A 27,917-nucleotide genomic window follows, 5' to 3' on the forward strand; every position below is an offset into this window, starting at 1 on the left:
GTGAGTTTGATCCCTTGGGCTGTTATAAAGGAGCCGCATCGCTGTAATGACATCGGACCTCCGGATAAAGCGGACGGTCCTTTGCCTGAGTCGGAGGCAACTGGAAATAACTTTTTTTCTTTCGTAACTTAATGCAAACTTTCTGAATTGCAAACTTTTTGCACACGCGAATCTCATAGTTTTTGAGGTGGTTTTGTTTTTTTTTTGGAGACACTTGTTGATTTGCAAACTTCTGGAAGACGCCTTAAAGAAACTTATTAATAAGAAACTTTTTCTTTAATGAACTTTGACTTGAAGCAGAGTTGAGTGTTTGTGAAGTTGGCTCTTATTGAAGATGATGCTGTTGTCTGCAGTACTGTGTGCCTGCTGGCTGTTGGCGGATGGCAGGATCACCAGGCGCTCCCCCAGCTGCTCCCAGCTGTGCGATGTGTCCACCTGCCCCGAGCTGCCCCCTGACTGCTTGGCCGGGCAGGTGCTGGACTCCTGCAGCTGCTGCCAGCTGTGCGCTGCGGCCGAGGGCGAGTCGTGCGGCGGCCGGGCGGATGCGGCCAGATGTGGCGAGGGGCTCAAGTGTTCGGTGCCGCCGGCGGCCAACCCGGGCAAGCGGCGGATCAAGGGCGTTTGTGTGTGCGTTAACGGCGAGCCGGTGTGCGGCAGCGACGGCAGCACCTACCGCAATGTGTGCGAGCTGAAGGCGGTGAGCCGGCGGGCTCAGAAACTCAACCAACCGCCCGTCATCTTCATCCAGAGGGGAGCCTGCGGACTGGGTAAGAGCGCCTGTGCTGGGCGATGGATGGATGTGTACAGTTGTGTTTATTGTTACTTAATCAGCATCTCTGAGAATGCACAATTCTTACTGTGCATACATGCTCGATAAATACATGGACCAGTGTACAATAGTATCTGCATCTGGGTTAGTATCCATATATTTAATCATTAGTGTCTGAACACAGAATGCACGAGCTTATCTGCTCTTATGTACTTCATGATTAAAATTATATGAGTTTATCTTTTGAGTGAGGTTAAATATACCTTTTCTAGATAAAAACGATGAATGGACAATCGATATACATGGAAGAATGGGTCCATACTGTATCTGGTGTGCCATAAGATGATATTTTATATATCATTTTATGAAACAAAATCAGGTTTGGATACGTGTGCTGTACTTTGATCTGTTTTGTGAGATATATATATATATATAGTAAATGATTATGCTTATTGACTATTTGACCCTGAGATGAGCTTCCAACCATATATCCACTCCAACACCAAGACTGCCTACTTCCACCTCCACAATGTTGACTATCTCCGCCCCTGCCTCAGCTCATCTGCTGCTGAAACCCTCATCCATGCCTTTGTTACTTCCAGACTGGACTATTCCAATGGTCTTCTGGCTGGCTCCCATCTTCCACCCTCCATAAACTTGAGCTCATCCATAATTCTGCTGCCCATATCGTAACTCACACCAAGTCCTGTTCACCCATCACCCCTGTGCTCATTTGGAAACACCTCGATTTTTAAAATTTTCATCCTTGTTTTCAAATCCCTTCATGGCCTCGCCCCTCCCTATCTCTGTAACCTCCTCCAGCCCTACAACCCTCCGAGATCTCTGCAGTCCTCCAATGCTTGCCTCTTGTGCATTCTCGATTTTAATCACTCCACCATTAGTGGCTGTGCCTTCAACTGTCTAGGCCCTAAGCTCTGGAATTCCCTCCCTAAACTTCTCTGCCTCTCCACCTCCTTTTAAGATGCTCCTTAAAACCTATCTCTTTGACCAAGCTTTTGGTCATCTGTCCAGTTACCTCCTTATGTGGCTCGATGTGAAATTTTGTTTGATAATTGCTCCAGTGAAGTGCCTTGGGATGTTTTACTACGTTAAAGGCGCTATATAAATGTTGTTATAGCATCAATGCTGTTGAAGTATGAGGCTGTTTCAATTGTGGACTACTCCTGATAATTGAGACCTTTCTGTGCTAAAAATCAAATTATCCAGTAATTTGAATTAAATGACTTTGAATTAAGAGGAGTAGCCTGTATGTATGGACTTCATTTTGGAAGTTATTCAGGATGCTTGTGTTGCACTTCAAGATATAAACTATTGAAGGGTGAGTGTTCTTTCTAAAACCTGTTTTATTCACAAAGTCAGTTACATAATAAACACATTAATAAACTTGCAGAATGAGCATGTAATTGGCAAATGAATTTCAATATAGATAAGTGTGAGGTATTATATTTTGGTAGGAAGAATAAGGGGGCTACATACTGCTTGGATAATAAGAGTCTCAATGGGGCAGAGGAGCAGAGGGATTTCGGGGTACAGATACACGAATCATTAAAAGTAGTGACACAGGTTAATAAGGCCATAAAAAAGGTAAACCATGCACTGGGGTTCATTTCTAGAGGGATAGAATTGAAAAGCAGGGAAGTTATGTTAAACTTGTATAGAGCCTTGGTTAGACCTCACAAAGTACTGTGAAAGTTCAGGTCTCCATATTATAAAAGGGAAATAGAGACACTGGAGAAAGTGCAAAAAAGATTTACTAGGATGATAGCAGGACTGAGAGATTATACCTATCAGGAAAGATTGAGCAGGTTGCAGCTCTTTTCTCTAGAAAAGAGAAGACTGTAGGGTGACCTGATAGAGGTCTTGAAGATTATGAAAGAGTAGATGTAGAGAAGGTGTTTCCACTTTTGGGGGAGACCAGAACTAGGGGCCATAAATATAAGATAGTTACTAATAAATCCAATAGGGAATTCAGGAGAAACTTCTTTCCCTAGAGAGTGGTTGGAACGTGGAATTTGTCCCCACATGGAGTAGTTGAGGCAAATAACATAGATGCATTTAAGGGAAGTTAGGTAAACACATGAGGGAGAAAGGAATAGAAGGACATGCTGATAGGTTTAGATGATGTGGAGATGCCGGTGATGGACTGGGGTTGACAATTGTAAACAATTTTACAACACCAAGTTATAGTCCAGCAATTTTATTTTAAATTCACAAGCTTTCGGAGACTTCCTCCTTCCTCAGGTAAATGTTCAGGATCTCCTTCCTGAACATCCTGAACATTTACCTGAGGAAGGAGGAAGTCTCCGAAAGCTTGTGAATTTAAAATAAAATTGCTGGACTATAACTTGGTGTTGTAAAATTGTTTACAAAGGTTTAGATGAAGTAGGGAGGGAGGAGGCTCATGTGGAGCATAAATACTAGCATGCCCTGTTGGGCCGAATGGCCTGTTTCTGCACAGTAGACTCAATGTAACATAAACATTTTCTGTGGAAATGGGTCTACTTTTCCAAATCCCAGCACTATGCAGTGTGTGAATTGGGAATAAGTGATTTGAAAGCAGTGTACACAGAAGAAATGCACAATGAAATCTTGTGTACTTACAGTTTATGCATTTTCTGCAAGTTTAATTGTGCCACTGTCCAATGTTTGCGTTAAAGCTGTTAAGTATCGAGACATAAAGGTGCCTACAGGAGGGTAGATTTTCATCTTCACTGCCTGGATGGTAATTTGGCAGAATGGGTTGCCCGCCCATTATAAAACCTGCCCACCCTCCCTAAGGTGAAGCTAGATAAGCCAGATTCATTATTTAACTTGGACAAAATATAAAGTAAAGCGTCACTTATAAGTTCAATTGCCAATTTGTTAAAATGGGCTATTGTGTGCGTCAGCATTGAAATCTAAATGCTGAATGGACAGATTGTGAATATGTGACTTGAGGTTTTTGATACTATTCCTGCCCTGTTTTTGTGATAAGCATCTACCTAGATTGAAATAAACATTCTAATTTTAGAATTAGATGTTCTTTAGCCTGACAATGCTGATTAACTGCAACCAAACAGGTACACTATCCATACAATCAGATCGTGTCCCTTGAGTGTTGCTGCTTGAGATTCTGAAGGCCTCATCATCCCCTCAGATCTTTGTCTACTTGTCCTCCTTCCAAAAAGAGAAAGGACCCCTGTAACCTGCTGACTCACCCATACACTTTTAGAAATAAAAGATGACTTCATCAAATGTGCTATAACCCAACATTTGGACAAATTATTTGTGGGACACTTCCCAATCTGAGTGATCGATAGATGAGCTTCACGTTGAACTAGGGAAATACCATCACATATGGCTTTTTTCCAGAGACCCACCCCACCTTCATTATTCCCACAATCTCCCTAATTGCCTTCCCGATGATAATCTTTTAGACCTACACAGTTGACTGGGAAGTCGATAACACCTCTTCACTGCCCACATGACACCCCCAAGAAACTACACATTAGCTCACAGTCAGCGAGCTCTCTGACCTACTCATCTGATCCAAGCCCTGTGTCTATCAAGGATGCACCCTAACCTTGTTGACCCTCAATATACTATACTAACAAAATATGCAAAGCTAGGTAAAACCCTCACTGTATGCCTCCATAAATACATTGTAAGTAATCGGCAATGAACCATAGTTTAACAAAGTATGTAAACATTATTGAATTCAATAAAAACCTTTTAAAATAATTTTTAAAAAGCACTAGGTATCTTTCGCAGCAGGCTTTGTTATAATTTAAAGGATTGGATTTCCAAAGGAATCAAAACTGCTAAATTGTTGAGAGGGTAAATATCTTCCACAGGCTTTCTTTACAGAAATCAAATAAGCAGTTGTTCAAAAGCACAATAGAGCAAAATTGCCATGAAGACTGGTGCATTTTCAGTGGGTGGATGAAGAGTGCAGCCTTCGTGAATAAGCCATAATGTGTTTACCATTTAATTGTGTGCCTAGTCCATGATTTGGAACAAATTAGTTTGTACTCTCGTTCCAGTGTAATACTTTATCTCTTTCCCTCATTGTCAGCTGTGGGATTATTAGTGCCAGGAGGTCATTGTTGAGGCTGATGGAAATCCAGCACAGCAGAGGGAGGAGTCAGTGTGTTCCATTTGGAAATCCAACAAGGATCGATTTAAATGCTCTATTGCAAGCAGAATGACAGAACCACGTAACTTACAAAAAAAATTAATCTATGATACCTCCTCTCAACACTCTGTGCCAACTGCTCTGACACCTTCAAAGGGGATGGTGTCAATCAATGACTTCACAGCCACAGTCCATGGTCATCTAGATATGAAAGATCCCATGGCACTATTTGTGCTAATGTTGATTATTAATGAACATCACATTATTTAAGCTCCTCATCACTAGCACTATTTCCCATATCAGTGTGGCGAGTTTGTTGACGTAAATGAGCTTTGTTGATGTAAATTAGCATTTCTGTCTGACTTTGTCCTGTAAGCTGGTAATTTTTCATTATGTTGCTATTTTAGTAGTAGGTGTGTGCTCAGGTTTCAAAATTGCTATTGCATGCAGGTCATAAAATGAACCTACCCTGTGGCATGTGAAGAAGAAAATTCCCTAGTTGTTAGAAATATTTTCATTAGAAATTCTTGCTATATCAGAGAAATAGATACTGGGAAACACATTCTGAAGCTGAGACGCTGCAAAAAAAAATCATATTATCCAGCCCAAATTCAAAAAATACATTAACTTGGAGCACCAACTAAAAATGATGTTTTAAAAAGTTTTGTCGAGAAACTTCAATGGGGCCAAATTGACGCTCCTGTATTTTCCAGATTATTTTGTAAACTTTAAAATGAGGTGGTTCAAATGTCACAATTTTTTCTAATTTCTGATTAAGAACCATCCCCACAGAAAGATAACTGCATGCAGTGTTAGGCAACAGTCCTACTTGGACTAAAAGGGAGGCAGCACTGTAGAAGTGTTGAACTTTCTTGACAGTAAGAACGAAGGCAGGATGAGGATGGACACACAGCCAGACAGGATGGCAGCCAGAGATTTTACATTTCTTTTCTATCTGGGGAGAGATGGACATTTTTCTGAATTGAGCCTTCAGCTGTTCCTCATCAGAAAGTGAACGCAACATTAGACAGAGAAAATGCTTTCAGCAGAAATTAATTAGAGAATTGGAGAGTTTGGTAGAATTTCTTGGTATTAATAATAAATAGAAATGACAAATAACTGAATAAATACATAAAAGGAATTGGAAAAGGACAGTTCAAAGCTTTTTCTAGAATGTGCATGTGGGGAGGTGAGTTAGTTTTGTATTCATCAAAATGTGAGGTATATTTGTCTTGGCTTAATAGTAGCACTCTCACCGCTGAGTCAGAGACTTGAGCAGACAATTTAGGATGACACGTCAGTACAGCACTATGGGAGGTGGCCTCTTTTGGATGAGACGTTAAACCATGGCCCCGTCTGTCCTTAGATTCCATGGCACTATTTGAAGAAGAGCAGCGGACTTCTCCCGATGTTCTCAACCAACACCACTTAAAAAACGATTATCTGGTCATTTATTTCATTCTTGCTTGTGGGACCTTGCTGTGTGCAAATTGGTTGCCACATTTGCCTACATAACAATAGTCACTACGATTCAAAAGTACTTCATTGGCTGTGAAGCACCTTGGGGTGTCCTGAGGATGTGAAAGGCACAATATAAAATGCAAGTTCTTTCTTTTTCTTTGTTGGTAGACAACTCAGTTATACCACAACACACTCACAATTCAACTATCGTACAGATAAACCTCTCCCAATCCTACCCCAAAAATGCACCTTAGTTCCAAACTCTGAAGAGGATCCACTATTACATTTTCAGTTTCCTCACCTGTCTTCTTCTTGACCTCTCATAAAGGTTAGTTGCATTACACCGTTTATACTGATGCTATTTTTTTGTTTCATCTTTTTCATGAAACTTCTCTGTGGTACAATGAGAAGCCAGCATTCTGACAGGTCTGTAGCGGGCGATGCTGGTGGTTGTAGGAGTTCGGTCATTTTTATCAGAGCAGGGATTGTCCAGGTACATTGAGGTTTGAGCTGGATTATTTTTAAGAGAGAGTTGAGGGAGTGCTTTTGTTTTTACTATGCGTTTAGCTGGAGCCAGTAGCATAAGGCAAGGCAGAGCTGGCAGACACGTGGGCTGCTGTTTATTTTTGTGCCTTTGAAGGAAAGTATAATTCTGGATCCAATGTTATATACTGCAATGAAATTTTTCTGTATCTGATATTTATCAAACCCAAAATATCTCATAATAGTTGTACAGAATAACTTTACATGAGTTTTATTTTTAATGAATGCTATATTCTTGAGCACATTTGGTTTTATTAAGCTTCAAATGCAATGCTTTCTGTATATAAACTGAAACGTAGCTACTTCACCAACACTGTTTGTACTTCATGGGATTTTCTTTCATTGTTAATAATGACAAACATTCTCACATGGAGTCATTAATTTTGTACAATGTATATCACATACCCTAACTTCAAAGTAATTACTTAAGAATGATAATTGTTTAATTAATTTAATTAATTTTTTGCTTGCAGGTCAGAATGACCCAAACAGCCTGCGACACAAATATAATTTTATTGCAGACGTGGTGGATAAGATTGCTCCTGCTGTGGTTCACATTGAACTTTTTCGTAGGTATGCAAACCCCTCATTGTGTTGCTTCATGCACTCTTTCTATAATTCAGTTTGTTAATAGCATTTCTGCAAACAAGTGACGACTAGAAAAGGATGTACTGTCATTTATTGAAAAAGCTTTTCTTTGGAGATCCTTTGCTAAGTCTAACAAATGGTGGCTATCTGAGGGATTGAGGAAGAAGCTTGAAGATCTTTTACTAAACCATGTGTGACTATGCTCGCATGTTATCTGTATATTAGTTAAACTCAATTCTAAAAAAGTCAAATGAGAGAGATGGGAAAAGCGTAGTCTCTGGTTCTGGAAGATATAATTGGTCTAGTTCTCACATCAGTAATGGTCCATCACACAATCACATTCTAAATGATAGCTTGGGTTTTGGGTTTCCATGTGCATAAGTACTGGCCAAGGCTATTTCAACAAAGATCTGATTTATATAGATAAATCTCTGCAGGTAGAATGCAGAATATATAGAGCGGAACATTGTTAATAGGGCTGTCAAAAAAGCCTTGTAAGCTGCATATAATTCATTGCTATCAGGTTCAAAGCTTCAATGCCAGGTTGGATTCCCAGTCCAGTTTTCATTCCTTCTGGTTTCTTAACTGAATAATTCCAAACATTGATTGCTTATAACTTCGTTCTTTGTGTACAATAGATAGAGGCAGCAAGCAAAGTGCGTCACTCTTGTGATGGATGTCGACAAGTAACTGCAGATTTACTACTTTTTACAACTGATAACAAAACACATTTGGACAAAAAAAGTCTAAAAGCCAATGTTGGAATACTTCGCACTGAACATAAGCAAAATGCAACATTGGGAAATAACTGAGTTTACTTGGAAAAATTGCTATGTCTAACAATTCTTGGAAATCAGTTTTACTTGCTCCGTTCACTTACTTTCTTGCACTTGCTTCTTGCTGGTCAAATGGACTTGTTTTTTTTCTCTCTTTTTTCACTTCTTCCCTTCCCCTCCTCTGTATGAAATGGATGTTGTCACCCTATCACAGCTCTCAGTCCAGGCTTATCATGGCACAGCCTGCTCTACCCAGCACCATTTATTTGCCACTTAGGGTCTCATGATATAACAAGAAGAGCAAGCCTAGGACATCCTCTGTACGCTCAGCCACATTACCCATCACTTAGCACGGTGGTGGCTGGAGAAATAACCAACATTATTCTTATTTCCATAAACAGGAGACCTTGTCATGAGATTCAACCAAAAGAAAGCAAACAGCAGCTTTTAATCTGTGTCACTTTTAATCTCTGAATATAATTTTCCAAAAAACAGATCTTAATTCTAAAGCTCAACTTAAAGAGTATGAATGCCACAGGCTCTGGGTGCTTTTTATTTATTATTTACAATATATTTCATATGAAAATAAGTACATAGCTGATATTTGGTTAAGTGAAAGGTTAATTTTTTTTACCTTCTGTTCAGTGACTCCGACCTAGAAAATGTAATGGACCGGATTTTGCTGTGAAAATAACAGTGAGGCTAACAGTGCTCACCGTTATTTATGTACAAATCTGACAGTAACTGCCGGCAACCGCACATGCGCAGTTAAACGCGAAAATCCAGAAGTTGCTGTCCGAGATGCCCTGCTCCTCCAAAAACTGCACGAAAACGGCATCTCACTGTCTGACTCACCGTTCAAATGTATTGAACGGCGTGAAGTCCCTGTACTTACCTCATAGGTACGGATTAAACTCGCCTAACAAAGTTAGGGCTTGTCCATTCCTGTTTAAGCACCTTTTTAATGGCATGGTAAGTCTTAATTACTGCCAAACAACCTCTCTGGACTGAAAATTAACTTTTATAAGTGTGGTGTCTCATTCCTTCAGCTTTTAATTATTAGAATCATAGAATCATAGAAGTTACAACATGGAAACAGGCCCTTCGGCCCAACATGTCCATGTCGCCCAGTTTATACCACTAAGCTAGTCCCAATTGCCTGCACTTGGCCCATATCCCTCTATACCCATCTTACCCATGTAACTGTCCAAATGCTTTTTAAAAGACAAAATTGTACCCGCCTCTACTACTGCCTCTGGCAGCTCGTTCCAGACACTCACCACCCTTTGAGTGAAAAAATTGCCCCTCTGGACCCTTTTGTATCTCTCCCCTCTCACCTTAAATCTATGCCCCCTCGTTATAGACTCCCCTTCCTTTGGGAAAAGATTTTGACTATCGACCTTATCTATGCCCCTCATTATTTTATAGACTTCTATAAGATCACCCCTTAACCTCCTACTCTCCAGGGAAAAAAGTCCCAGTCTGTCTAACCTCTCCCTGTAAGTCAAACCATCAAGTCCCGGTAGCATCCTAGTAAATCTTTTCTGCACTCTTTCTAGTTTAATAATATCCTTTCTATAATAGGGTGACCAGAACTGTATACAGTACTCCAAGTGTGGCCTCACCAATGCCCTGTACAACTTCAACAAGACATCCCAACTCCTGCATTCAATGTTCTGACCAATGAAACCAAGCATGCCGAATGCCTTCTTCACCACCCTATCCACCTGTGACTCCACTTTCAAGGAGCTATGAATCTGTACTCCTAGATCTCTTTGTTCTATAACTCTCCCCAACGCCCTACCATTAACGGAGTAGGTCCTGGCCCGATTCGATCTACCAAAATGCATCACCTCACATTTATCTAAATTAAACTCCATCTGCCATTCATCGGCCCACTGGCCCAATTGATCAAGATCCCGTTGCAATCCCAGATAACCTTCTTCACTGTCCACAATGCCACCAATCTTGGTGTCATCTGCAAACTTACTAACCATGCCTCCTAAATTCTCATCCAAATCATTAATATAAATAACAAATAACAGCGGACCCAGCACCGATCCCTGAGGCACACCGCTGGACACAGGCATCCAGTTTGAAAAACAACCCTCCACAACCACCCTCTGTCTTCTGTCGTCAAGCCAATTTTGTATCCAATTGGCTACCTCACCTTGGATCCCATGAGATTTAACCTTATGTAACAACCTACCATGCGGCACCTTGTCAAATGCTTTGCTGAAGTCCATGTAGACCACGTCTACTGCACAGCCCTCATCTATCTTCTTGGTTACCCCTTCAAAAAACTCAATCAAATTCGTGAGACATGATTTTCCTCTCACAAAACCATGCTGACTGTTCCTAATTAGTCCCTGCCTCTCCAAATGCCTGTAGATCCTGTCCCTCAGAATACCCTCTAACAACTTACCCACTACAGATGTCAGGCTCACTGGTCTGTAGTTCCCAGGCTTTTCCCTGCCGCCCTTCTTAAACAAAGGCACAACATTTGTTGGAGATTTAAAAACAATTAAATAAAATGTTTACTTTTTCCTTCAGACTCTTTTATCTTCCTTTCCCTCTCTGTGCCTGATTTGACACTGAATTCACTGTTCTAACTTACACTTTCTGGATCAGACTGTATGTGGCTCATTAACAGTTCTTCAAGCTGATTGGTTAAGGAGATACACAGTTGCTTGCCCTGGTCACACAGGTCCCAGATGCCCTGTAGAGGGTGCTGTGCTGTTTGGATGGTTGGCTGACAGCAACTTGCCATGCAAAACCCCATGAGGCAAGTGCAAGTCTAATGAACAGCTTGTGCCATTCATTCGCCGCTCAAAGCAAAATCTGGCCCAATATCTTTAAAAGGTTATTTGCGTATCATCAAATCCTAACTCTGCATTCCGTCAAGCATAATAAGTCTGGCTATGTCGATGAGTCCCCAAGCAATTCTTTCATTCAGCTGTAAACATTTTCCTTCCGTAATCTGCAGTCACTTGCTGATATCCATCACGGGGAGGGGGACGGGAGTGAAAATCCAGTGACATACACAGTGCACAAACTGTCCAAAGATGTTCTGCTTTATTTATCTCTTTATTTCTGAAATCTAAAGAAGTAGTGAACTACTGGTGAACATCCTTCATGGACAATTCCCTCCACGCCCTTCATCTCATGTCACACCTGGACAACCCTCTGTTGGGGTACGCCCCACAGCTTACGAACCACTGGCTTATGTTATTTAAAGAGCTCTGTTGATGCCAGTGATGTGCTTCTCCTGGATTGGCTATCCTTTCCTGGAATCATTTTTGTGTTTGAATTGTGATTGTAATCTAGACAGAGGCAATAAACCAATAGAAATCAAAAGTAAAAATATTAGCGGCAAATTTGTATTGATTCAATGTGCTTTATATTGTAGGATTGACTACAGCGACTAATTTCATTGGTGGAAATCACGTTTACATGCAAATAAATAGACAGGAACCTGTGTTGGATACAAAACTTCGTAAATAAGTGGTTTAAACAGTTAATTGCATTCAGTAAATTGGGCGATACTTACATAAGAAATAATGGAGAGGAAATCGGTATTTTCTGATCTAATGTAATTAAACGAGTTTTGCATTCAAACATAAGAATTACTGCAAATAGTTCAACATCTCTTTTCTTGAGTTTTGTTGCATGTTGACTGAAGGTACATGTTTGCACAGAGATTTTGTTCGGTTTCAATCCAGACACATTTAAGGTATTAAAAAGTACACAACACACAGTAAACCCAATATAGCTCTAAGTAATTTGTTAATTTATTTACTTTAGGGCAACTTATTCCAATCGTGAACTGTCTGTTGCGAGTGGCTCAGGGTTCATTGTCTCTGAGGATGGATTGATAGTGACTAATGCACACGTGGTTACTAACAAGCAGAGAGTGAAAGTGGAGCTCAGAAGTGGAGCCACATATAACGCCAAAATAAAGGACATAGATGAAAAAGCAGATCTTGCTTTAATTAAAATAGACCCTCCGGTAAGTTTTTTGTTCTGTGACATTCTAGTTAGCATGTGGTGTAATAATAAATATTATTTCCTATCTCTTACAGATTACATATTAATATGAGCAGAAACTACTGATTCTTTCAGTATTGAACAGCTATCTTCCAAAAACTGCAGCCTTTCATAGTTTCAGAATCAAATCTATAAATGATCAGTTTTATCTTCAGACTGCACCAGAAGCTCATTGTAGTTCAATAAAGCACTTGTATCATTTATGCAATTGGCAGAAGTTTATGCCAGTAATGATGCACTTAGAATTACATAGAGCAATGACGCACTTAATACAATGTAAAAGCCACTTGGGACATGACTCGCTGGCTGGATTGCACAATTATTATCCTATTTTACTCAGGATATTCCATTGTTATTTCTACCATATTCTGCGGGTGTATGTTCCCAGACCCCTCAATAACATTTAGACCATTCTGGCATCGAAAGTCCAGTGAATAAAATTTTGACAACTATTTGATCTGATGCTTCATCACAAATTGTGGATTTAACATTCTTTTCAAATGCTAACTATATCAGTTTTTAAACATTTATTACTTTGGCAAATAATCTTTTAATTACTTATTAGTTTTGTGCATAGTTTTCTTAGTTGATTTATATCATTGTAATAATAATCACTATCGCTATCTAGCTCGCTCAGCCTTTTGTAACACAACAGACTACAGTCTGAGATCATAGTATCATAGTAGGTCCACCACAGGAAGAAGCTATTTAGCCCATTGTGCCTATGCCAGCTCTTTGAAAGAGCTATCCAGTTAGTTCCATTCCTCTGCTTTTTCCCCATAGCCCTATCAATTTTTTCCCTCCAATTCCCTTTTGAAAGTTATTGAATCTGCTTCCATCACCTTTTCAAGCAGTGCATTCCAGATCATTGCAACTCAATGCATGAAAAAATGTTTCCTCATGTCGCTTCTTTTGCCGATCACCTTAAATCTGTGTCCTCTGGATACCGACCCTTTTTCCATTGGAAACAGTTTCTCCTTATTTACTCCGTCAAAATTGTTCAAGATTATGAACACCTCCATCAAATCTCCCCTTACCTTCTCTGTTCTAAGGAGATCAACCCCAGCAGCTCCAGTCTTTTCACATAACTCTAGTCCCTCATCCTTAGTACCATTATAGTAAATCTCTTCCGCACCCTCTCTAAGGCTTTGACATCCTTCCTAATGTGTGGTGCCCAGAGTTGAACACAATACTCCAGCTGAGCCTAACCAGTGTTTTATAAAGGTGTGGCACAACTTCCTTGCTTTTGTACCCTAAGCCTCTTTTAATAATGCCCAGGATCCCATACACTTTTTAACAGTCTTCTCAACTTGTTGCTGCACCTCCTTTAAAATTGTACCATTTAGTTTTTATTGCCTCTCCACATTCTTCCTACCAAAATTCATCACTTCACACTTCTCTACATTAAATTTCATCTGCCATGTGTTTGTCCATTTCAATAGTCTGTCTACGTCCTCCTGAAGTCTGTTACTATCCTCCACATTGTTTACTATATTTCCGAGAATCGTGTCAACTGCAAACTTGGATATACACAGATATCCCCAACTCCACATTGTGATGCACAGATAACCCCATCTTGACACTGTGATGCATAGATATCCCCAACTCCACAGTGATATACTCAGATATCTTTCTCTTCACACTGAGATATACCCAGATATCCGCAACTCCATGTTGTGATATACACAGATATGCCCATCTCGACACTGAGGTACACATACACCCCATCGCGACACTGTGATCTATGCAGATAACTCCCTCTCCACACAGTATAGGCAGATATTCCCCTCTCCACACTGTGATATACGCAGATATCACCAACTCCACGGTGTGATATATACAGATATTCCCATTTTCACAGTGATATACACAGATATACTCCTTTTCACACTGTGATATACCCAGATATCCCCAGCTCAACATTGTGATATGCACAGATATCCCCATCTTGACACTGACATACATAGATATCCCCATCTGGACACTGATATACACTGATATCCCCCTTCCACACTGTGATATACAGAGATCCCCTCTCCACACTATGATATACAGATATCCCCCTGACAACACTGTGATATACAGATATCCCCATCTCCAGAATGCGATATATCCATATAGCCTCATTTTCACACTGTGATATACAGATATTCCCCTCTCCACTCTGATATATACAGATATCCTCCTCTTCACACTGTGGTATACACAGATATCCCATTTCCACTTTGTGATATACTCATTTAGCCCCATTTCCACACAATTAAATATACAGCTATCCCCATCTCGACACTAATAGACACAGATATCCCTCTCTTCACACAGATATCCTCCTCTGCAAATTGTGATAGACACACATATCCTCCTCTGCACACCATGATTTACACAGATATCCCCATCTCCACACCCGTAATACCCAGATATCCCCCTCTCCCCACTGTGAAATAAGCAGATATCCCCAACTCCACACTGTAATATACAAAAACATCCCCACCTCCACACAGTGGTATACACAGATATCCCCATGTCTAGTGTATTATATACATATCCCCATCTCCACCCTGTGATATACACAGATATCCCCATCTCCACCCTGTGATATACACAGATATCCCCATCTCCACCCTGTGATATACACAGATATCCCCATCTCCACCCTGTGATATACACAGATATCCCCATCTCCACCCTGTGATATACACAGATATCCCCATCTCCACCCTGTGATATACACAGATATCCCCATCTCCACCCTGTGATATACACAGATATCCCCATCTCCACCCTGTGATATACACAGATATCCCCATCTCCACCCTGTGATATACACAGATATCCCCATCTCCACCCTGTGATATACACAGATATCCCCATCTCCACCCTGTGATATACACAGATATCCCCATCTCCACCCTGTGATATACACAGATATCCCCATCTCCACCCTGTGATATACACAGATATCCCCATCTCCACCCTGTGATATACACAGATATCCCCATCTCCACCCTGTGATATATCAGAAGCATAAATATCAGTCTGCTGACTCTGCATCACTCTGGAGATCCAATTAGTGTATAAACCCATTCTGAACTCCACATACAGTCATAAACATCAATTCATACAGCTTCAAGTACTCATTTATAAATTAAATGAATATTACCTTCAAAGAATTCCAAGTTTTACACTTTTGATGCATTGTGTAACAAGTTAAATTCCTTCAGGAAATGCTGACAAAGTTGGGAAGATATTGGTAGATTGTACTTCCTGGAGGACATGATTCACATGTATTGTTTCTACAGGTATATGATACAGTGTAGTACATAAAGTTCAGTTTGTTGATATTAAAATGTTTCAATAGAAGTTGAGCAAATAAATTAAACTGCAAGAATCCCGTTTATCTAATAGATTAGAATTCTCTTTGAGAGACTGTAAAACATCTGGTTAAAAATATCCACTTTAAGAAAAATTAGGGGCTGATTAAACATGAATGTGGAAATGATCTTTTAATTACATATTGGTTTTGTACGTAGTTTTGTCCGTTGATTGGTTATTATTGTAACAAAGAGTAAGCACTCATTCCATAAAATTATAAATGTTTTTTGAACTGAAACTGTCAGTGTTTCATTTCAGAAAGAAAGGTTTATGACGTTCCAAAGCAATTTGAGATTTACAAATTTGTTGGACATTGGACTTGGCACATATACTCATCTCAGCGCTTTTATTAGAAGGATAGGATGTGAGATGAGTGGATTGAAACATGTTGGATTGTGGATGATGCACTGAAATCTTCTCATTTTAAACCAGTTCATATTGTGGACCAGTGACTTTGACTCATACTCCTGCTCTCCTCATTTTGAGCCCTTAGTCTATAACAACATATTTGATGATATAACAACGTATTTGGTATATAAATGTTTTTCAACAATTCTGACATTCCATCTCTGACTTTCAGTTTTTCTAGCACAAAATACTTACCATGATGTTTTCCTCTCTGCATCGATGTTAATGAATTTATAAACATGTTAATGAACATTGAGTTTAAGAATTGGTTAGAATTCAAAAAGGGAAATACCAAGACTAAAGTCACAGCATAATTAGTGCAAATGTCTGCTCAGTGCACAAATTACCCACATAACCCTCTCCTCTGCAAATCCGGACCAACTTATTGTTTACAGTTTTTGTGCAATTCGTAGTTTGACCGAATGGTGTATGCATAACGATCGCTACTGCTAATGTAAATTTGTATACAGAGTCATAAGCTGACAAAACACAGTAACATTTGGATAAACATGATCCAAACATGAAATTCTAATGTCTAATTTCTAATCATTTTCTGCACGTTATGAGTATTGTTAAATGTAGGATTCTGAAACTAAAATATCTGGATGCCTAAAGCAAAAAGGATCTGCAATTTAGAAATTAGAACTGTGGTTGTGTAATTGAGGTAATCTTTTAAGATTACCATTGTGCTATGATCAAAGTTATATTTAAGGATTTGCTTACCACATTATAACTTCTGATTCTTTTGCAGGCGCACTTTTAAAAAAAAAAGCCATCTCCACAATGAAACATAAGATAGGTAATTACGCTGGCAATCCACTGCACTTTAAAGATAGACTTGTATTTATACAGTTCTTATCACGTCACTCCAACACTTCAAAGCACTTTGCATGTAACGAATCACTTTGAAGTGCAGTGAAAGTTGTCAGCCATTTTGTTCACAGTGAGATTCCATAGACGGCAAAGAAATGAATGACCAGTTAATCTGTTTTTGACAGTGTTAGTTGCTTGAGGAATATTGGCCAGGACACCAGAGGAATTCCCTACTCCTACTTGAATAATGCCATAGGATCTTTAATGCCCACCTTAACCACTGCAACAGGCAAATGGCACCCCAATTTAATATCTTATCCAAAGGATGGCACTCCTGACAATGCAGTGCTTTCTCAGTATTGTTTTAAAATGTTGATTTAAATTAATTGCTCAAGTTCTGAAATAGAGCTTGAGCCATCAACCTTCTGACTCAAGAATACTACCAACTGAGCCAGACTGACACTCTGGCAGATTATTAAGAGAAATAATATAAAATTGAAGTTTCAAATACTTTTAGGTACTTATTGAGATATTATAAATCCTTTTGTAAAATTGTAACTTGATCCTAGATGATTAGGATTCTGTTACTTTCATATTACTTGGATAATATAGTCAAAAATCCCCTTTAAACGACTCTGATAGCATATAAGTTCCGACTTAGCACCCACTGTTTATAACTCTCCAATACTAGACAGTCCTCTTTTATCACATACTTTTTAGCATGATAAAGAGAGGGAACTACTATATATTCATTGAAGTTGGATGGGCAAAAAACTACTTGGGAAGAACCACAGAAAGCTTTCTCCACAGACTGGTTATGGCAAGTCCTGAATGGGGTTGGTTAGACTGCTATTCTCAAACATGCTTAATTGTGTTTGCTAAGTAATTTGGTTTGATTTTTTGATTATCTCAAAAAAGAATGTTACTAGAGATTTATTATACATCAGGAATAATTCTAAAAAAAATCATCCTGTTGATTGACATTTTACTAATTGAGCTATCAGAGCAGCTGCAATAGTAGGAACATTACCATCAGAGGCCATTTATTTGTCGTATTAAAGAACATTAATATTAGTGATTAATGAACACTTACTATAATTTCTGTCTTGGAGACTGTGTGATGGCTATAAACTGCTGCACATGGCTTATTTAGACAGGATGTGTGAATTCCAAAATATTTTATTGATTATGATTCAAAATTGGAATTATATGATTGGTCACTGTGCTACTTAACATTATATTTTCAGGGACGAGGCTAATCTTCACTTCTTGCTTGCTACTTCACGCTTGACTATGAAATATATATATCAGATAGATTTCCCATTAATGTCCTGGGTGGATTATATTTTCCGTTATATTTTGGTGACCTTGATTTTAAAGCAGCTGAGACCATAGTGAAATTGATTGTCAGCAGTGTAAATAAACAGCACAAAATTACCCCCAGAGCATTAGGACACAATCTAACATTCAGTCAGCAGCCAGTTTATAATGGTACTTAACATCTGTGCAAATAAATTTTGGAGCTGGCCACAAAACCTGCTGTTCAACTTTTTCTACTTGTCATATTGAACGAGCAGAGATCCATGTTGGAAAATAGCACACTGCCTTTGCTCAAACGTGTTTATTTGTGGTGAAACCTAACAGATGTTCTTTCATTGGAGAACCCTATTACAGCTGATTTTACTGAAGTGAGTGCATGTTGAGTGATTATTTCTGCTGAATGATGTGGTATACCTATAGAATGGCTGACATTCATAAGAACATAAGTAATAGGAGCAGGGGTAGACCATATTGTCCCTCGAGCCTGCTCCACCATTCAATAAGATCATGGCTGATCTTCTACCTCAACTCCACTTTCCCGCCCTATCCCCATATCCTTTGAGTCCCTTAGTGTCCAAAAATCTATCAATCTCAGTCTTGAATATACTCAACGACTGAGCATCCACAGCCCTCTGGGACAGAGAATTCAAAAGATTCACAACCCTCTGAGTGAAGAAATTTTTCCTCATCTCGGTCCTAAATAGCCGACCCCTTATCTTGAGACTATGACACCTAGTTCTAGATTCTCCAACCAGGGGAAACAGCCTCTCAGCTTCTACCTGTCAAGCCCTCTAAGAATTTCATACATTTCAATGAAATCACTTCTCATTCTTCTAAACTCCAGAGAATACAGGCCCATTCTACTCCATCTCTCCTCATTGGACAACCCTCTCATCCCAGGAATCAATCTAGTGAACCTTCATTGCACCCCGTCGAAGGCACGTATATTCTTCCTTAGGTAAGGAGACCAAAACTGTACACAGTACTCTAAGTGTGGTCTCACAGAGCCCTATATAATTGCAGCAACTCCTCATTACTCTTATATTCCAACTCCCTTGCCATAAAGGCCATCACACCATTTGGCTTTCTAATTGCTTGCTGTAACTGCATGTTACCTTTCTGTATTTCGTGTACACGACACCCAAATCTCTCTGACTACCAACATCTCTTAGTCTCTCACCTTTTAAAAAATATTCTGCTTTTCTATTCTTCCTACCAAAGTGGATAATTTCACATTTCCCCACATTATACTCCATCTGCCACCTTCTCGCCCGCTCACTTAACCTGTCTATATCCCTTTGCAGCCTCTTTGCGTCCTCCTCACAGTTTACTTTCCCACCTAGCGTTGTATTGTCAGCAAACTTGGATATATCACACTCGGTCCCTTCATCTAAGTCATTGACATATATTGTAAACAGCTGAGGCCCAAGCACTGATCTTTGTGGCACTCCACTAGTTACAACCTGCCAACCTGAAAATGACCCGTTTATTCCTACTCTCTGTTTCCTGTTCGTTAACCAATCCTCTATCCATGCTAATATATTACTCCCAAGAGCCCTAATCTTGTGTCTCAACTTCCTGTGTGGCACCTTATCGAATGCCTTTTGAAAACCCAAATTTACTACATCCACTGGTTCCCACTTATCCAACCTACTAGTTACACCCTCAAAAAACTCTAATAGATTTGTCAAACACGATTTCCCTTTCATAAAACCCTGTTGACTCTGCCTAATCATATTATGATTTTCTAAGTGCCCTGTTACTACATCCTTAATAATAGATTTTACCATTTTCCCTACTATTGATGTCAGGCTAACTGGCCTATAGTTCCCTGTTTGCCCTCTCCTTCCTTTCTCAAATAATGGGGTTACATTTGCTACCTTCCAATCCATGGGGACTGTTCTAGAATCTAGGAAATTCTGGAAGTTCAAAACCAATGGATCCACTATCTCTGCAGTCACATCTTTTAAAACCCGAGGATGTAGGCCATCAGGTCCAGGGGATTTGTCGGCTTTTAGTCCCATTAATTTCTCCAGTACTTTTTCTTTACTAATCTTAATTACTCATACCTTACCACTCTATAGCACAGCGTGGAACACATGCACTGTACCCATGTGTGCTTTTATAAAACACTTGTAAACAATTTTACAACACCAAGTTATAGTCCAGCAATTTTATTTTAAATTCACAAGCTTTCGGAGATTTTCTCCTTCCTCAGGCAAATGTTATAAAACACCATTGAGAGGAGTATTTGCCCATTGTCTACGAATGTTGTGCACATACTAACTGTTTTTAATTTCTAATTTTTTCAAGTTAACTCGTTACCTGAGGGCATAAGATTTAAAGGGCTATATTTGAAATAGTTAGCTCTGGTTATTGTTTGGGAATTTTATTGAGTCTTATAAATTTTCTCAAGCATCTGAAGGAGTTTACAAATAAAAACAGATTACACAATTAAACGATACATTATAACATATGCAAGAGTACAGAATTATATTTTGATTATTAGTTATTTTTTTATAATGTAATCATGGTCTGTACATTTTGCTTTAATGGCATTCCTGAATGTTGACTCATCGACCCCAAGAGTTCACAATTTCTTTCAAAGTGGGTAATGTAATCAAGGGACTCACAGAATATGGGGATAGGGCGGGAAATTGGAGTTGAGGTAGAAGATCAGCCATGATCTTATTGGAAGGTGGTGCAGGCTCGAGGGGCCGTATGGCCTACTCCTGCTCCTATTTCTTATGTACTTATATAATTAAACAGCCCACAGATCATAGCAGCCTGTGGGATGAAAAATTCTTTTTGTCTGAGTGATGTAATTAGTTTATCTTGATTGAATTTTCCTTTAAGAAAAAAATAATTTTGATGTGAAGTATCATTAATGTCACTTTAGACTTGTCACCTTTACCTGAGAAAATAGGAGTGACAGTGAAAAGGCTGCACTTTACTTGGATTATAGTCTGAGCTAATCTAGGGTTTATAGATATTATTATTTATAATTAAAAGTATAAAAGAAATCGTCCTCAGTTCTCTCCAAAAAAGAGATAGGTAATAAAAACAAAAGCAAAATACTGCGGATGCTAGAAATCTGAAATAAGAACAGATAATGCTGGAAACATTCAGCAGGTCAGGCAGCATCTGTGGAGAGAGAAACAGAGTTAACGTTTCAGGTCAATGACCTTTCATCAGAATCGAAGAGAAAGGTAATGACATGAAAGCACTAATTCTCATAATGCGCCCTTTTCTTTCAGAGTGTGTGATTAGCTGAGAGAAATGACTGGACACAGTGAAAGCCAAATCAGCAAGTAAGCTGGGTCCAGTTGGGTTCCTTTTAATTAATAATTTTATGTACCATTATTAAATCACATTAAGGTGCCGAGAATATTTGCCATTAAATTGCGTTACATTTACCCAAAATAATTGCTCAACATAAAATGGACATACTGTTCCAGGCAGGTTTGTTCATGTGTGTCTTTTAAGAAAATTGTTTTGCATTGAATCACTAAGGCACAGTCTCACTTCTTGCACACTCCAGACTCTGATCATGTTCAAGGACAGGTCCAGACAAATTACAGCCATTGAGTGGCTAAATAATGACTTAATGTTGTTGTGATGAGTTTTTGTGTATATCTGACAAGTTTTGGGGGTCTGAATTTCAAAAGCTGTCACCCCAAAGCAGATTTAATACCTATGTGCATTGGCTTTCATTAAATGTACAAAGAGTCTTATGGCGTGCAAACTGAACACTGGCTAGAGCTAAACACCTATGCATTTTGTCTGTAAAATTAGTTAAACGGGTGCTTTGGAGTTAATTGAATTTACTGTTTTTACTATGAGCAGTCTAACTTTCCACAGCAGTAATTACAGTGCAAAGTCTGATCACTATTTAGATGCTGGACAGAATTAGCTATTGCATATTGTAGCATTCCCATTTCTGCTGGCTGAAAAGACAAGATTGAATGTAATAGATGTTTCACCTGGGGTTGTTACTTACATCGACAGTTGGACATTGAATTACACCAATTCTGGATAAATCAAATACAGAATTACCTGTATTATTGTAATGTGATGCAGTTAATGTCATCACCACCACAATGCATGCAACTTTACGACATGTAAGATTCACTGCTAATATCAATTATACATTCAATTTAGTTTTAACGTTATTACTGAGAAGCAATTATTTAAATTCTCTTGTGGATTGCTGGGCTGAGCCTATGCTCAGTTCGCTCAAACTCGATCAAGAAGTGTCTTGCTACTTTCACACTGCTTGGTGTAGTGGTCTGATAGGGAAATATCGTTTTATTTTCTGTTGTAATGATTTTTTAAATATTGATTTATTTGTTTTGATTAAATAGTCAAATGGACCAATTAATGTTAAATTAGCTATTTTTCGATCTACAATTTAAACACGTCCTGAACTCAGAATGATCCTGATCAAAAACATCTGTCAGAAAAGTAGTTTGGCATTTTAACAGAAATGAAGAATTCAGGAAATTGTAATGAAAGTTTCGGCCTAATGTTAAAAATATGTCCTCCACATTTTACTACTTCACATCTTCCAGTTATGTCCACTTTAGTTTATGGTTCAAATGGCCAACTGGGGAATAAGTTTACGTTACCATAAACCGGTGGGAATCTCCATTTTGTTTCACTAGTGGAGCTGCAGAAACACATGGAAATGCAGCTGTAAATAGGATGCCAGTTGTGTGTCAGTAAATGTTTACAGTAGAACTTCAGTTATCTGTATTCCAATTCTCTGCTGCTCTGAATATCTGCCAGAATTTTAACAGGAGAAAATGCTGAGCAAAATTTTGCTTCATTGCACAGCCAGATAACATAAATTTCTCACATAAATCAACACAAAAAAGATTCAATTTCCATTTATATTATTTATATTGACTTCATTCCCCGACTTAGGCTGTTGGTTTACCCTACGTGTAAGATTAAAGCTGCTCTGCTGCCTGTTGCTAAAGGGCAAGTGTCGTGCAGTTGGATCCAAGCCAATTGTAAATTTTACGGGATTTGTTAAGATTGGCTATGGGTAAGACCTGTTTTTAGTGGATCTTACAGGTCCCCAGGATTGGTGAGTCCCGCTGGTTTTATAATAAGCCTCCAGCCAGCTGCATGAGAGCTGCATTTTGGAAACTGGCAGCTTTAGTGCAGCTCCTGAACAATGTAAAAGCAGCTTCAAGCTTGGATGTTGTTGATTATCCACCAGCTGATTCCCCTCTATTGTAATGGATGCTTAAATTTTTACTCTAAAACAAATTAAAATATATTAACAAATTTAAATAAACGTGAGGTATTTTACCAAGGAATAATAAAGGATAAAGCCATTAAAGAATCATACATAGGTATATTCCTTCAATTTTCTACTACAGTTTAGTCCTCTTCCCTCCTCACCTGAAGAGCATTCACTCCTAGCTGATGGAGTGCCAGTCACTCTCTAGTACCTCATCCAAGAGGCCACACTTTATGTGAGTGGTGGCAGGCTATTTGAACATGGGATATGTTACAGTTGAAGCTGATTCTGTCCTCACTCAACATCTACACATGTGCACTAACCACTCAATAGCAATCAGGAGCAGGGGCTCTAGTCACTAATCCCTGCCTTAACCCTGGAGCACTGAGGCCAATTATTGCACTCCTACTGCCACCCTAGCTGAGATTAGCTAACTCAGCACAGACTAGGGATTGAACCTGAAATCTCTCTGGTCTGTATGCCTCAGCCACTGACTGACTTAAGCAGTTGAGCCTTTGAGGAGTTTCTTTCAATGTATGTTTGTATATTGTAATAATAGCTTGAGCTCTGGGTCTACCTGATCTAGTCATTCGATACCTGCTGTCTAGTTGTCATGTGAACTTATTACAAATTGGTTATGTTACAACATTCCTCATGGTTTTATTAACATTTTTAGAAATATTTTGATTCATATGCTCTTCTTTCAAATAATTACATATGAAAGAGGACAGTTACGCAAACTGAATTATGACTTTCTATATCGGAGATGGATTTAATTGAAGCTTAACCATAGGCTATGTCAACGAGAGTTAAATTTTATGGTCTTTGATTCAGTTGAAGCATGTTAAAGGTAAACCATTTCAGTGATTAAACAATCATTATGTATGGTTTTGCATTTCTTTACAAAGTCGATTTTTTGGTTGCATTTGTTTCTGTTTTCATAACTAAGAATTCTGCAGTTATAGGCTAGGTACATTCCGAAGTCTGTTTCTCATAGCCACTTTTTTAGTATTTGAAACATTGACAAATGGTTTCATACACTAGCCAAACTGATACTGAGTACTGGCAATCATGGATCTTATGCTAACCCCAATTGGTCTTTTTCCAATTGGTCTGTTCCTCATTATGACACCCCATGGCATTGCTCACAAGCAAAAAGGGGTCTGGAGCATTTTTATATTGTTTAGCTACTAAACTAGCCTGTCCCTTTTTAGGCTATCTCAGGTACTTCCTGGGAAGAAGTGATGTGTATATATATATTGTGGTGTGAATACGTCCTAGGTTCAATTAATTATTGGACATTTCTTTAGATTGCTTCCTTGGCTCCTCTCCTTATTAAAATAACAACTTTTCTAGTTAAGAATGTCAGCTGCACCAGCGTCGGAGTGGGGTGGGGGGGTGCACAAAGCAGAGTTAGACACTTTACACAAAGGAAGAGAAAGTCCCAGGGAGGGTGAGCCTTGGCTCTTCTTCTGAACCACCTAGTGACTGGACACAGGATGGCATTGGCAGAGGCCTGGGACTAGGTCACTCATTGTTGGGTTGGTGCATGGCATGGGGAGACTAAGAAAGATGACGTGGCCTGAAAGTGAATATTTTAAAGTGAGTGCACAAACTGATGATCTCTAGCATAGCTGTGGGCAGATCAGCTACTAGTGAATCATGTATTATATGAATTGCAAGTTGCTGATGGAAAGTTATCAGTTGCTGTGCCAGATTTCTATGTCAGCCTGACAATCCAAGAGGCATTTATTAAACTGCTTAGTTCGCCATGGATTCAGAACAACCTTGCCAACATTTCACTCAAGCAAAACACCAATTTCCATAAATGGATAACATTTCTGTTCAGTTACAGTCACTTATATATTATGGTTCTCATAACTTTTCAGAATTTTCAATGTATATTAGATTTTTCATATGGGCATATGATAATTATGATATCAGATTGTCAGAACAAAAGCAATCAATGGAATTAGAACATAAGAACATAAGAAATAGGAGCAAGAGTAGGCCATATGACCCCTCGAGTCTGCTCAGCCACGCAATGAGATCATGGCTGATCTTCAACCTCAACTCCACTTTCCCGCCCGGTCTCCATATTCCTTGATTCCCTTAGAGTCCAAAAATCCATCGATCTCAGTCTTGAATATACTCAATGACTGAGCATCCACAGCACACTGGGGTAGAGAATTTCAAATCTTCACCACCCTCCGAGTGAAGAAATTCCTCCTCATCTCAGTCTTAAATGTCCGACCCCTTATCCTGAGACTATGTCCCCTAGTTCTAGACTCTCCAGCCAGGGGAAACATCCTCTCAGCATCTACCCTGTCAAGCCCTCTCAAAATCTTACATGTTCCAATGAGATCGCCTCTCATTCTTCTAAACTCAGAGTATAGGCCCATTCTACTCAATCTTTCCTCATAGGACAACCCTCCCATCCCAGGAATCAATCTATGAACCTTTGTTGCACCGCCTCTAAGGCAAGTATATCCTTCCTTAGATAAGGAGACCAAAACTCCACACAGTACTCCAGGTGTGACCTCACCAAAGCCCTGTACAATTGCAGCAAGACTTCCTTACTCTTGTACTCCAACCCCATTGCAATAAAGGCCAACATACCATTTAGCTTCCTAATTACTTGCTGTACCTGCATGTTACCATTCTGTGTTTCGTGTACAAGGACACCAAAATCCTTCTGAATATTAGTAGTTTCTCACCATTTAAAAAATATTCTGCTTTTCTATTTTTCCTATCAAAGTGAATAACTTCACATTTCACCACAATATACTCCATCTGCCACCTTCTTGCCCACTCACTTAACCTGTCAATATCCCTTTGCAGACTCTCTGCATCCTCCTCACAGCTTGTTTTGCCACCTAGCTTTGTATTGTCAGCAAACTTGGATACATTACACTCTGTTCCTTCATCTAAGTCATTAATATAGATTGTAAACAGCTGAGGCCCAAGCACTGATCCCTGCGGCACTCAACTAGTTACAACCTGCCAATCTGAAAATGACCCGTTTATTCCTACTCTTCCCCTTTCTGTCCATTAACCAATCCTCAATCCATGCTAATATATTACCCCCAATCCCATGACCCCTAATCTTGTGTAACAACTTTTTGTGTGGCACCTTATCGAATGCCTTTTGAGAATCCAAATATACTACATACACTCGTTCCCTCTTGTCCACCCTACTAGTTACACCCTCAAAAAACTCTAATAGATTTGTCAAACATGATTTCTGTTTCACAAAGCTGTGTTGACTCTGCTTAATCATATTCTGATTCTCTAAGTACCCTGTTACTATGTCCTTAATAATAGATTCTAGCATTTTCCCTACTACTGATGTTAGGCTAACTGGCCCGTAATTCCCTGTTTTCTCTCTCCCTCCCTTCTTGAATGGCGTGGTTACATTTGCTACCTTCCAATCCACAGGGACCATTCTAGAATCTAGGGAATTCTGACCCAAAAGACAAAAGAATCCTAAAATGTACCAATTTTTTTTCACTCATTATAAAATGGGTTCACTCGGATGGATTCCAAGCCCTAATATTGTATATATGATTTCTATTATTTGTCTTTTAGCTAGGACTAACACTATTGTAATGGAGAGTGGCAAGTTTTGTACCGAGTCATATGTCAGTGTAATTTTTCATGAAGTTTGTCAGTCTTCAGTAGTTCCATGGAAGAGCACATCCTCAGCCAGAGATAGTTGACACTGCTGCTCCAGCTTGTCATTCTAAGAACTATTGTTGCTGGTGAACCCAAGGCCTTGTTTTCCCATTCTGTAGCTACTGGATGACATAAGTCACTGAAATGGGAATAGAGACAAAAAGGAGAAAATAGAAGTGGCACGGGTGAGACCTAGAAATCAGACTGAAGTGATGAATACGAGCACCCAGGGTTCAGAGAAATAAGGCATACGTATTGCAGTTTTGCAGCAGATTATTAACAAAGTTAGACCAAATGTATCAACATCTAAAGTTATCTATTACATAAACAAGAAGAGGATTTTGAAATCTGGAGCTAGTTTCAGAATGGGCAGTCAGTTGTTTCACTACAATTCCTCGTCCCAATCACTAACAAGAATCATTCTGACTCATAACATCATGAAACCTATCCTTTTTTTAAATTCACTTACTGCAGTTCATAGGAAAACATGGACACGAGGGGAGGAATTTTTTTCTCCATTTGCTAGTTTTAGCAGTAAAAAACTCCCTATATGTAGAAGATGGAGTTTGGGTTGACTTTCTCATTAAATCAGCTGACAGAAGAATCTTGCCCTCATGATGTTGGATTTACAAAAATGCAAAAAGAGAGAAAGGGCTTGGTTCTTATTGCTGAATTTCTGATCTGGATGATTGAAAACATCATGAAGAACAAAATCGCAAAGTAAGCCAAGAAATTTCAGCTGAGCTTTTTCAGAATCTC

General features: G+C 39.1%; 1 protein-coding gene across 1 annotated transcript in view; it reads left to right on the forward strand.

The window, feature by feature from the left end:
* Positions 1-27,917, forward strand: part of htra1b (HtrA serine peptidase 1b) — a 53,324-nt gene continuing 25,407 nt past the window's right edge. The window contains exons 1-3 of the mRNA XM_068002295.1: positions 1-767; positions 7,382-7,481; positions 12,077-12,281. Coding sequence (XP_067858396.1) covers positions 335-767; positions 7,382-7,481; positions 12,077-12,281 — 738 coding nt within the window. The 5' untranslated portion in view covers positions 1-334. The remainder of the gene's footprint in view (positions 768-7,381; positions 7,482-12,076; positions 12,282-27,917) is intronic.

This window comes from Heptranchias perlo, chromosome 21, assembly GCF_035084215.1.
Source record: "Heptranchias perlo isolate sHepPer1 chromosome 21, sHepPer1.hap1, whole genome shotgun sequence".
NCBI lineage: Eukaryota > Metazoa > Chordata > Chondrichthyes > Hexanchiformes > Hexanchidae > Heptranchias > Heptranchias perlo.